The sequence below is a fragment of the Camelina sativa genome, chromosome 11 (assembly GCF_000633955.1).
Source record: "Camelina sativa cultivar DH55 chromosome 11, Cs, whole genome shotgun sequence".
Taxonomy (NCBI): domain Eukaryota; kingdom Viridiplantae; phylum Streptophyta; class Magnoliopsida; order Brassicales; family Brassicaceae; genus Camelina; species Camelina sativa.
The window spans coordinates 25,481,843-25,494,247 of record NC_025695.1 but is presented as its reverse complement, the minus strand read 5'-3'; the positions used below and the strand labels follow the sequence as shown (position 1 = coordinate 25,494,247).

General features: G+C 37.9%; 2 protein-coding genes and 1 long non-coding RNA gene across 3 annotated transcripts; 1 reads left to right on the top strand and 2 right to left on the bottom strand.

Moving 5' to 3' along the window:
• Positions 3,557-5,661, bottom strand: LOC109127342. The gene is made up of 4 exons (XM_019231948.1): positions 5,658-5,661; positions 4,557-5,324; positions 4,112-4,303; positions 3,557-3,855 (listed from the first exon to the last, which is right to left on the bottom strand). Exons 1-4 carry the CDS (start codon positions 5,659-5,661, stop codon positions 3,557-3,559), a joined length of 1,263 nt encoding a protein of 420 aa, XP_019087493.1.
• Positions 7,323-9,139, top strand: LOC109127341 (FBD-associated F-box protein At5g38590-like). The gene is made up of 3 exons (XM_019231947.1): positions 7,323-7,816; positions 7,890-8,064; positions 8,924-9,139. The coding sequence occupies exons 1-3, from the start codon at positions 7,323-7,325 to the stop codon at positions 9,137-9,139; spliced, it is 885 nt and encodes a 294-aa protein (XP_019087492.1).
• LOC104724238 lies at positions 9,417-10,419 on the bottom strand. The gene is made up of 3 exons (XR_757584.2): positions 10,340-10,419; positions 10,093-10,145; positions 9,417-9,566 (listed from the first exon to the last, which is right to left on the bottom strand). It is a non-coding gene; the product is annotated as an uncharacterized LOC104724238 (long non-coding RNA).

Below are 12,405 nucleotides of genomic sequence, written 5' to 3'. Positions count from 1 at the left end.
CCCAGAACTCACCTGAGACATCTCTGTACTGCTGGACCCGACGACTCCTTCACGGTTCCCCAACCCTTCCTTCTCAACACGTAATCTTTTACCATTAACAGACCTCCCTCTCATGAACCTTCTTAGGACAAGAGTGGACTAGATGTCCATACATACCACATCCCGAGCAGATAGTATCCAAGCCCTCATAAGCTACAAAGTATCTCTCCCCATTAATCATCATTGTACCCTTCAACGGCCTCTGGAGATTAATCTCCACACATACTCTCGCAAAATGTGCTCTCTCAAAGTTCAGCGTTGTTAACTCCACCTTGACCGAGTTACCTAAACCCCTAGCAATGGCAAATAAAATGGATTTTTTGATAGAAGTTAAATGGTATATTCGCCAATATCACCCACACCGGCGTGGTTGCAATCTCATCCCTTAAAGGATCAAACTCCGATGACCAGGCTCGAACCAAGAGATAGCTCCCAAAAACCCTCCACGGTCCTCCAGTCAAGGCCGTTAGATACTCCTCCTCACTACCAAATCGTATCATAAAAAACTGCCTTGGAAGATCCATAATGTGCATTGGTGAACTCGGTTTCCACAACTCTCTCAACCGCCGACTAAACATCATCACCTTCAATCTTCAATACCATATAAATAAAAATAAGAAGAAGCTTGCATAAGAAGCAAGCGAAGATAGGTCAAAGAAATTATGATTTTTATTTTTTTTAAAAGAGAAACGATAGAAAATAGATAGAACATCATAGAAGCGGAAGCAAACGAAACCCTAACCCATAGGAATAGAGATCCATAGGATTGACTGCTCTGCTACCATGATAGATTTGATTAGAGTAAGAACACATAATGTGTTAGAGGAAGAATTGTATTAGACTCTCATAATCATAATTGTACAAGATACATTCTCTTATATAGAGATGAGTTTTCTAAACTAAGGTAAAGATAAATGTAAACTATATATTATTTATACATCTGTGATAATGCTAAACTTCCTAAACATATATTAACATTTATCTAATATATTTTAGATTTTTTTAAAATAATATCTTCATGATTTCCATATTCGGGTTTGTCATCTCAACCGTCGATCATGCTAAACTAATAAATTGCTCTGTCTTTCTTATTGAATCATCTGTCAAGGTTTACATGTTTATGTAGAGAAAGAGAATGCTTAAGAATAGGAAAGAGATATGTCTAAATAGAAACTAAACATATCTATTGCCTTAACAATATAGGAAAATATCCTAGGTAAATATCCTAGATACTAAACCACCTAATACTCCCCCTCAAGATGGCGAGTGGAGATCGCGAACTCCCATCTTGCGAAGTAGATAGTCAAATTGTTGTCGTACAAGTGCTTTAGTAAGAAAATCTGAAACCTGCTCCTCGGAACAGACATGATGAGTAGAATGGTACCATCTTGAACCACATCACGAACAAAATGGCAATGACTTTCTATATGTTTTGTGTGTTCATGGAATACTGGGTTAGCAACAATGTTTTTTTGTGTGTTCATGCTTGATTATCACAAAAGAGAGCAACAGGAGCAGAATGTGTGACACCAAAAGTGAGAAGAAGTTCCTTAAGCCACTTAATTTCTCAGAGAGCCATTGACATAGCCATGTATTCGGCTTCAGCCGAGGATCGAGATATAACCTGTTGTTTCTTCGTCTTCCAAGTCACTGGAGAGCCAACAAGAGAAACCACATAACCGGTTAAAGAACGTCGGGAGAAAAGACAAGAATTGTAATCTGCATCACAATAGGTGACGAGAGAAAGATCCGGGTCAGAACTTAAGAACACACCCTGTTTGGGTGTTCCTTTCAAGTATTGAACCACCTGAGTAGCAGCTTCCCAATGCTTTAGAAGGGCGTCTTTAAGAACTGTGCGAGTATGTGAACCACATAACTTAACTCAGGAAGCATGAATATTAAGTAAACCAGACGACCAACAAGACGGCGATATTGTGCGGGATTGTCAAAAAATGGACCATCATCTTTGCCAAGAGTGTGATTTTGTTCGATCGGTGTATCAAACGGCTTGGAACCAGTCAAACCACATTCTGAAATGATGTCAAAAGTATACTTCCTTTGAGAGAGATAAATACCTTCCTGAGCACGGGACACCTCAATTCCAAGAAAATACTTAAAGACTCTCGAGATCCTTCATGTGAAAACACTAACTCATATTAGCCTTGAATTTAGTTGTAAGACTGGGATCATTGCTGCTGATGATCAAGTCATCAACATACAACAGGACATGAAGACGAGTTGTACTGCGGGTATAAGTGAACAAAGAGTAATCCTTCTTGTTCTGAATAAAGCTAAACGCAAGAAGAGACTTTGATAACTTGGAGAACCAACAACAGGGAGCCTGTTGCAAACCATATAGAGACTTCCTTAACTTGCACACTTTTGTTTTATCCGCAGCAGAGAAACCAGGTGGTGGTTTAATGTATACTTCCTCTTCAAGATCACCATGAAGGAAGGAATTATGCACATCCATCTGAAACAAATCCAAATTATTTGTTGCTGCAACTATAAGAAGAAATCGGATGATAGTCATTTTCGCAACCGAAGCACAAGTTTCATTATAATCCTCGCCTTCTTGTTGTCGATTGCCAAAGATAACAAGACGGGCTTTGTAATGCTCCAAAGTTCCGTCAGAATGATAATTAAGTTTGAAGACCCATTTGCAACTAAGAGCATGTTTGTTTGGAGGTAACGTAGTGACATCCCATGTGTGTTGTTTTTCAAGAGAATCAATCTCATCCTGCATAGTCTGACGCCATTCAAGATATTGCATGCATCTTGAAAACTTGCGGGTTCGATGCAAGCCGTAATTTTGCCAAGGAAAGCCTGTTGGGATTCAGAAAACCGGTGATATGCAAGAAAAGCTGTTAATGGATAAGTACACTTACTTGAGGGATCTTGATTGGGAGGAGTGAGTTGAGGTTTATCACAAGACGTAGCCTAGTATAGTTGGTAGGCGGAGAGACGAACATTAGGCTGAGGTATCCGTTTTCCACAGCCAAGATTTTGAGAGGCAACAATATCACTTGTCACTTGAGGATCTGGTTCTGTGGGCGAAGACATATCAGTCGCTGGTATTGGCGGAGGGGTACTAGAAGATGCTGGAGTGTGAGAGCAGTGATATCTCCCCCTGTCGAAGACGGTGAATCAATGTCATCGAAGAAACTAGGATGGACAGGAGAGGGTGAGACAACCGTTAAAGAGTCAGCCATAGAAGATTCAAAGGACTGGAAGGGAAAGACATTCTCATGAAAAATAACATCACGGGAAACAAACGTCTTATCGTTGTGAAAGTCATATACAATCCATCCTTTCTTGCCGAAGGGATAGCCAAGAAACATACACTTAACACCTCTATCTGCAAATTTATCATTGGAGTGACGGATTTTGTGAGCATAACAGAGGCAGCCAAATGTCCACAAGGCATCATAGGCATGAGGTTTCTTAAATAGAAGTTCAAAGGGTGATTTACCGAGAAGAAGAACAGAGGGAGTGCAATTGATGAGATGAGTGGCTGTCAAAAACTTTCTCCCCAAAACCGTGCAGGGAGCTTGGCTTCAAGCAACAAAGACCTCGCGACATTTAGTATATGACGATGTTTGCGTTCAACACGACCATTTTGTTGAGGGGTAACAACACAAGATGTCTGATGAATTAATTCTTGAGAATCAAAGAACTTGCAAAGACAAATAAATTCTGTTCCATTGTCAGAACGAATGATCTTGACGTGTTTGTTGAATTGACGATGAACGAAAGCAATGAAGTTCTTGAGAACGTCTGCTACTTCAGATTTTTCGAGAAGTAAATCTTTCCAAACTGCTCTTGAGAAATAATCAACAATAGTCAAGAAATAAGATGCTCCAATTGTTGATTTTTTACAGTAGGGACCCCAAACATCACATTGAATAATTGAAAATAAATCATCCGATTTATTTGAACTATCTTGAAAAGAAACACGAGTTTGTTTTGCACGAAGGCAAGTATCACAAAGCTCTTCCAAATCACTTACATTATTCAAAAAACCTCCTAAATCAGAAAGAAGAGATAACACTTTTGACGATGGATGACCTACCCCCTGTGCCACAAGGCGCGACACCACTACGACCAACACGATGAGCCTGATGAACAACCGCACCAGTCAAGTGATAAACCCCATTGCTCTTCTCACCCGCACCAATCAAAGTCCTCGAAGCTTGGTCCTGTATCGCACAAAAACGCTTCGTAAATATCACATAACTTGTAATTGCATCCAACAATTGAGAAACTGAGATAAGAGTCATAGATAAATCAGAGGCATAAAAGACACGATGAAGGACTAATTTCCCCCCGAGATTTAATGTGCCCTGACGTGTGGCCCAAGTAAAACCACCATTCGGTAAGGCAATGGCACAAGGATCGATTTTAAATAAGTTTGTCAACAAATTTATGTCGCCAGTCATATGGTGAGATTCACCAATATCAAATAATGATATCATACCGACTATTGGTGCCAAAGATGACAAGTTTTTCTGTCTTACAAGAGATTTTGTCGGTGTTGTTTTGCTTCTTGCTAGTCATGAAGTTAGTGATTGAGTTCCACTGGCTTTGAGTGAGATTTAGGATTCCAGAATCACTTGCGGTGGAGGTGGAGGCCTCAGTGGTGTGCGAACTTGCAGGGTGTGATCCTAACAAGCCTACTTGATTTCCTCCTTTGTTTCGTCCTCGAACAGAACCTCGACCACGACATGAGTTTCCTCGTCCGAGAGTTAGCTGTTCTCCCCACCATCCTTGGTAACCAACGAGCTTGAAGCATTGTTGTTTCTCGTGTCCTGTTCTACCACAATGAGTACATGTCATTGAGGTATTTAATTTGGTGATTGCAGCCGCTGTTGCCGAGAAGCCAATAACGCTGCTTTTATCATGTGTTCGTTGAGTAGTATTGAGATGGGTCTCTTCTTGCTTCATATGAGAATACACACTCTCAAGAGTTAGCTCACCAAGTCGGCTAAGAAGGTTGGATCTGGCTGTTCCAAATCTGCTGTTGTTGAGTCCCATAAGAAACTGATGAATGAACGTCTTGTCTTGAATCTTACAGTATTTGGTCATGGAGGAGCAGCGATCATTACCACGACTACAAGTGAAAGCTGCTTCAAAATCAGACAGATCATCCCAATATACTTTGAGCTTCCCAAAGTATTCTTCAACAGTTTGGCCTTCTTGTCGGCAGGCGGCTAACTCCGCACGTAGTTGATGAACTTGTGTGTCATCACTTGTAGAAAACCGTTGTTTCAAAGCTGCCCATATTACTGATGCATCAGAAACTATAGAAATAGATGATCGAAGATGGGGCTTGATGCTGCTATAGATTCAGACAATGATCATTGAGTTGACCATATCCCAACACTTTGTTTCGTCCGTGTCTGTCGTTGATCGGAGGAGAGCTCCATTAATGAACACTAGTTTTCTTTTGGTGAGAAGAGAGTTGGTCATTAACTTTGCCCATCGTTCATAGTTAGAACCGTTTAAAAGAATTGGAGTTTGGACTTGGCTGGTACGATTAGAGGCATGAAGAAAATAAGGAGAGATCAAGGTTTGATCATTCGAAGATTTGCTGGATTCAGTTTCTTTATCGGTATTACCCATTCCTATGGTATCAGAGCAGGCGATCTATACCAAGAGTATTACAATTTGCTCAAATTGAAGAGGAAGATCAGACGGTCGATCATGGTTTTTATGGTTTTTAACCATGATACGAGTGTGCTTTTTGAGTCTTTTGAGTTGTTTTCTAGATTGTTTTTGAGTCTTTATAGAATTAGGTACTCATTGGCATGGATGGAACATAATGAAGCTAAATAGGAAGATTCGAAATGTTGGTGCGTGCGTTTTTCTTTAACATTCTTTCCTTTACTTTATGGAAATAAAATAATGATAAGGGTATTTGTTAGATAATGTATAGTACAAAAAAGAAAATTAACATTTTATAGTATATAGTCACAAACTACAGAATCAAATCTCAACTATTTTGGTCAAACGTTTCTCATACCTATACTTCAATGTCATGTAAATAGCAATCTGAATCGTGTTAAAATTCAAACTAACTATCTGAATTATATGAAATGTTGTCAATTTCAACATATGTTCTAACAGTGTTAAGCCAGATTTAACTGTGATGAGTCAAACGACTCGTGCCGTCCATGTAGCAATGAGAAACATTTTATTAGTCCTAGTGATTTGTGGACGCCAAAGGTCGTCTGTCTTGTAAAATTCCGACTTAATACACAATTATACAATAAAATGTTTCTTTTTTGTACTATATAATAAAATGTTACTTTGAAAAAATGTTGAAATTGACAATATTACATATAGTTCATGTAGCAAATTTGAATTTTAACACAGTTCAGATTGTGAAAAAAATCCCAAACTTGCATAAAGAATACCTGATAATCAGTCCATCAACACCAAAAATGAGGAAAGGATTTCACACGAAACCTGGCCCACGACTAAAGGTTTCAATCATTAGGGTTTAATGGTAAAGAGAAGTGCGTTTCCGATTTCCCCAAGCGGAATCGAGCTGACCGGTTTTTATTCTAGGTTTTCTCTAGTTCCTGTGTATGTGCGGCTGTGACAGGAATAATAGTTTAGTTTGGTAATCTTTTGGTTATTATCCGGTTTAGTATGTATTTTGGTTTGTTTATCCGGCCGGCCTAGAAGGGAAGCTACCCAAATGGTCGCTTCGGGTCCTCATATTTTTTTTTTTTATAATTTTTTGTTTAAGAATATATTGATGTAGAAATGTAAAAAATGTCTAATTTGGTAAAAAACACATAAATTTTGTCCCAAAAATTAGATTTTAGTATGAATTTGAATCAAATTTTTTTAACATTTAGTGTAAATCTACTAAGAAAAGGCCTTTTAGTCGGACTGTGCGTAGGGCATCCAATAATATTGGACCGACACTGCGGTTTAGCAACACATTATATGTAAACCTTTCTCATTAGTGAGAATCATTCAACCAAATAACAAATATAATTTCACTATCTCTTCTTCTTTCTCACTCTATGTACGATTGTTCATCATCATCATCATACATCATCAAATCTGTTTGCTTCTAAGGTGATCTATTCTTCTTCTTTGATCATCTTTGGCTTGTAGTTTGCCCATTTCCCGAGTCCACAGTGGATTCCTGAATTGGAGTTTTATCAATCCGTTTATCCCGTTATAGCGGCTGTGTTTTTTTCTCGTCTAATTAATTCGTTTAGTTGGCTTTTCTAGTAACAATAGCTTGGGTTTTGTAAGATATCCACATGCTGGTGAAGATATTATCATTTCTTCCGACAAAAGAAGCTGTATCAACTTGTGTTTTGTCTAATCGATGGGAGTTTCTTTGGATGTGGTTGTCTAAACTCGAGTTCAATTCTCAGTCGGATCCAAGGCCTGGACTTGGGGATTTTTTAGACAAGAAGTTGCCATTACATAGAGCTCCCGTCATAGAAAGCTTGTGTTACCACGTAACTTGTAATTCACATATTAAACCTAAAAATGTGAAACAGTGGATTGAAATCACAATTTCTCGCTGTGTACGTGAGCTGGAAATTGATTATTATCCCAATGGTGAAAAAGTCTTCATATTTCTCAGTAGCTTGTTTACCTGCAAATCGCTCGTGACCTTGAAACTCCAACACATAAATCACACGGATGTTCCCTATATGGTTTGTTTTCACGCTCTTAAAACTTTGCAACTTGACGCTGTGTCATTCGTAGATGGAACATCTCTTCAGGATATGGTGGCTACGACGCTGTGAAAGTGTTCACTATTGTCGTCCCGACTTTGCAGAGTTTAATAAGGTATGTGATATTATTCAACTTTGCAGGGTATGTGATAAATACTCCATCAAGTATTTGAAACTTGAAGACTGGAATGAAGAGGAACATTACTGTTTGATTAAGAATATGCCTAAGCTGAGGGAAGCATATGTCGTGTCCCTTAATCCCAAGAGTCTTATGGGATCAATCACATTTGTCAAGCGTCTAACAATATGTTCAGAGGTAATTAATTTCCAAGTTGTGGATCCTATTTCTAGAATCCTCTGTTAATAAATTTTTATAATTAGTTTCTGATTGGCATTCAAGGCTCAGACATCCATCCTTTCCTATTTTTATTACTGTTATCTCCATTTTCTCTTTACCACTCTCTGATTCCCTCTCCACCACTCTTGTCTTGTCTTGATTGTCACACTAATAAAAGTCAGAAATTGGCATCTTCTCAAACCTTCGTCTCCTCCACTCGTCCTCTCCAATACTTGTTTACAGATCTCTGGACTTCTCCCATAGTCCGTGTAGATGCGTACAAACATTATCTCATTTTTGTTGACCATTTCACTCGTTACACATGGTACTACCCACTCAAACTAAAATCAGATGTCAAACTTACCTTTATTAGCTTTAAATCCATTGTTGAGAATCGATTTCCAACCAAAATTGGCACTCTCTTTTCTGAGAATGGCGGTTAATTCATTGCCCTTCGTGATTGTCACATCGTCGAAATAGGTCTTTCTCTTCTTCATCACACCAAAATGCCAAACACCTAGTGTTCTTATGCCTTTGCCAATGTTGTCTATCTGATCAATCGCATGCCTACTCCTCTTCTCTCTTTAACTTCTCCATATCGTCATGTCTTTGCTATTGAACTCAACTACTCCAAAGTTCAAAATTTTGGCTGCCTATGTTTGCCATGGTTACACCCCTATCTCTGTCACTTGAACCCTGCTCCAGTCCATGTGTCATCTTGGGTTATTCCCCTCACTAAAAGTGTTTTTTGTGCCTAGACCCTTCCACAAAGCGGATCTATGTCTCACGCCATGTGCATTTTGTGGAAAACTCTTTTCACGCCAAATATTAAACTAAGCCGATCCCGACCACCTGGACACTGTCGCTATCGCTGCTTCCTGTCGCCACCGCACCAGTCGTAGGGAACGCTCTGATTCCTCCACCGACTCCCAGCTCCGATCAATCACCGTCAACCTCATCACCAGCCGTCGACTTGAATCCTGCTTCCTCCTCCTCATCGAGTCCACAACCATCTAGAGGTGTCAAATGGTCCGTCCATAGACCATCTGGGTGAGACCGGTTGGACATTTTGTTGTATGGGCGAAGTTGGACAGGTCCAAATGGACAATGGTCGTAAAAGTGTCCATGCCCATTAAGATCATGTCCAATTGGTCATGACCAATTGACCATGGATAGCCCATTTTTATTTATGTTATTTTTCACTTATAAAATCTGAGCTTTATTTTTGTTATTTTATTTTATAAAATCTGAATTTTATTTTTGTTGTTATTCATTTATAAAATCTATGTTTTATTTCTTTTATAAAATCTGAATTTTATTTTGTTGTTTTTTTATAAAATATGATTTTTTTGTTGTTTTTCTTGTAAAATCATACATTGAAATTAAAATTCAAAGTCAACGGAAAATCCCTTGACTCCTTGCTCTTTCAGCTCTTGTACCAGATGAGATGCTCTTCAGCTCTTGTACTTGTTTGAATCAATCTGAAACATAAGGAATATCATAAGAAACTCTTCACTTAAGATTCACATCATCACATAAGATTCAAATAACACTCGTTATTATAAGAGACTCGTTACATGTTGTTTAAATAAGTAAACATACATATGTGTTTAAGTAACATAAAACACAACACCAACCTAAAGCATAATCGAGAACACAACTTCTCTATTGAGAGTCTCTACTCACGAGCAAAGACTTAAACTACACTAACATTTCTCCAATTTGTTCAACAGTAGATTTTATAACTCTAGTCTAGTCTATCTATATAGCTAAAGCCACATCAAGTAACCAGATTAGACGAAATGATTAACCTAACCTCTGATTCAATAATGCAAATGGGCAAATAAAAATAAAGCCTTCAAAATTAGCTGTAGCTTTTCAAACAAATGCAGACACACACGACACCAGAAAACAACATTCCAAAGTTCTAAACACAAATATATTCTTACGGAATCATAACAAAGCTTTAGCCTTTAGAGAGAAAAAAAAGACAGAAAAAACCCTTACCTCCGCTCTGCAGCAGCTCTGCTCTTACCTCCGCTTCCTTCTCCAATCACAAACTGTTATGAATTCTAAGATGAATCAATTCCTAGTATTAAATAATGACTACTAATGACTAATCACATATTAAATCGACACACATATACTCTTACTGAATCATAACAAATGCTAACATAACTCAACGAAAGAGATGAAGGAGAAAGAGATGAAGGCGAAATCACAAAAAAAATAAGAAAGCCCACTAAATCGTTACCTGCTTTTGATTTGGATCAAGAAATTGAGATGAAGAATTGAAGATGGTGACTCAAACTTTCAAAGGAGGAGTGATACGGAGAAGAGAAGAAGAAATTTCCATTTTCCCCAAATTGGAAAACCTAGATTTTAAAGAAATTTGGGCCGCCCAATGTCCAAATGGTTATGTTCAAATGGTCCACAAGCCCAATAGTCTTTTATCCATTTAAGACCATCTTAATTTTGGGCGTGACCATGACCCCCCATAACAAAGTGGACATGGGCTTGCCCATGGACGGACCGTCCATTTGACAGCTATACAACCATCCCCTGGTCAGTTAAATTCGAATTCCTCTTCGTCGTCGTCATCTGGCTCATTGACAATCTTGGATCGTGATTCTTACACCGGTACAAACATGGCAGTCAATCATCATTCTCTCTCATCATCTCACACCTCCTCGGATACTACCAACAACAACACATCCCAAATCGACAACACGGCCCAACAAGATCCACCATTAATCAAAAAAGTCCAATAACTGCTTCTAGATCCACCAGTCAATCCTTTCACACGACACGCCCATCAACAGGCCCATCTTCAACACTGATGTGCGTGGTTTTTTTCACTCCAATCACTACAAGAAAACATGAATTTTACGACTACAAATGGCGACTCCATATGTAGTCGTTAGTTTTGGTGACTACATAGCGACTATTGGACGACTATTTTACGACTACAAATATTTAGTCGTATATCAGTCACTTATTTGCGACTACATATAGTAGTCGGTATTTTAGTCATAATTTAGCGACTACTTTATTACTATATCGCATACCAGAACAAGTAGTCGTTAAATAGTCGCCAATTTAGCGACTAATATGCAACTCGTGGTAAAAGGCGTTAAACAGTCGCATATCAGTCGCTATTTAAGAAAATCAAAATTTTCAAAATGTAACTTCAAATCCTTAACTTATATCATAAACTCTAAATCTTGAACTTTCAGTTCTTAATCTTAGAATTTTAATTCATATACCATATAACCAAAACATAACCATTATTATATATACATTAAACCAAACATTAATACTTATAAAAAAATCTAATTAACTCGTTATATCCAAAAACTGAGATTTAACACTTAAAATTATAGTTTTCCAAATCTAAAAACCTATAACCCAAACCCTATACCTTTAAACCCTAAACCTTCAATATTTAATCTTTTATAATTCTTACATAGAAATTTAATCATGAACCATGCAAGCAAGATATAACCATTATATATGTAAACAATCAATATGTAAATTTACTTTTAATTTAGTCATTGGAAAACCAAAAACTACTCGTTTTAAAAATACAAATCAAATATAATATTCTTCTAAATCTAAAACCCAATTCCCAAATCCTAAAATTTAAATCTTATTTCTGGAAGTATGAATTTAAAACTGCAAAATATATGATATCATGAAATTTTGATTCAATTAATTATTCTTTAAATAATGAATTGTTTTCATTGGATGATATGTAAACACAAGGATTTATACTATCAACTGTTGATTGATTTAATCCAACGGACAACATATCTTTTTTCCTTTCCTCCCCTTCTATCTCCTTGGCTGATGAGTCTTTCTCTTCTTCTCTCTCTCTTTTTTTTTTTTGGGTGGCGATTCTCATTTGTCTCCTCTGCCTGTTGCTTCATTCAGTTCGATCTTCATCTGTGTCTTTTCATCCTCTTAAGTTGTTAGATCTGTAACCAGAGCACTCTCTCGCGGATCTCAGATCTTAGATCTCAACCCCATCGTTTCATCGATACAAGGAAGATTTGCTTCCTTCCGTCTTCTTCTTTTTTATTAAATCCTTCCATTTCAGCTTGTTGTCAACTTGTTTCATTTATATTGGTGAATTACTGAGACGACCGCACCCGGATTCCCAGTCCTTGCACATGACACATAGGAAACAATCTCACCGGAACCCCATAATTCCGACGAGACAACCGGCGTAGAAATCGCTCTTTACAAAAACTTCCACAAATACACCAACACCACCTCATCTAGTTACTGAGTCACACAACCAACCACTTCTAACGACCT

Coding starts and splice junctions, on each gene's coding strand:
- LOC109127342 (XM_019231948.1), bottom strand. Junction 4,304..4,556: donor CAACACCGACAAAATCTCTT/GTAAGACAGAAA, acceptor CTCTTATCTCAG/TTTCTCAATTGTTGGATGCA. Junction 3,856..4,111: donor CGCGCCTTGTGGCACAGGGG/GTAGGTCATCCA, acceptor TCTCAAGAGCAG/TTTGGAAAGATTTACTTCTC.
- LOC109127341 (XM_019231947.1), top strand. CDS start 7,323: ATGCTGGTGAAGATATTATCATTTCTTCCGACAAAAGAAGCTGTATCA. Junction 7,817..7,889: donor GATATGGTGGCTACGACGCT/GTGAAAGTGTTC, acceptor TCAACTTTGCAG/GGTATGTGATAAATACTCCA. Junction 8,065..8,923: donor GTCTAACAATATGTTCAGAG/GTAATTAATTTC, acceptor TATTAAACTAAG/CCGATCCCGACCACCTGGAC.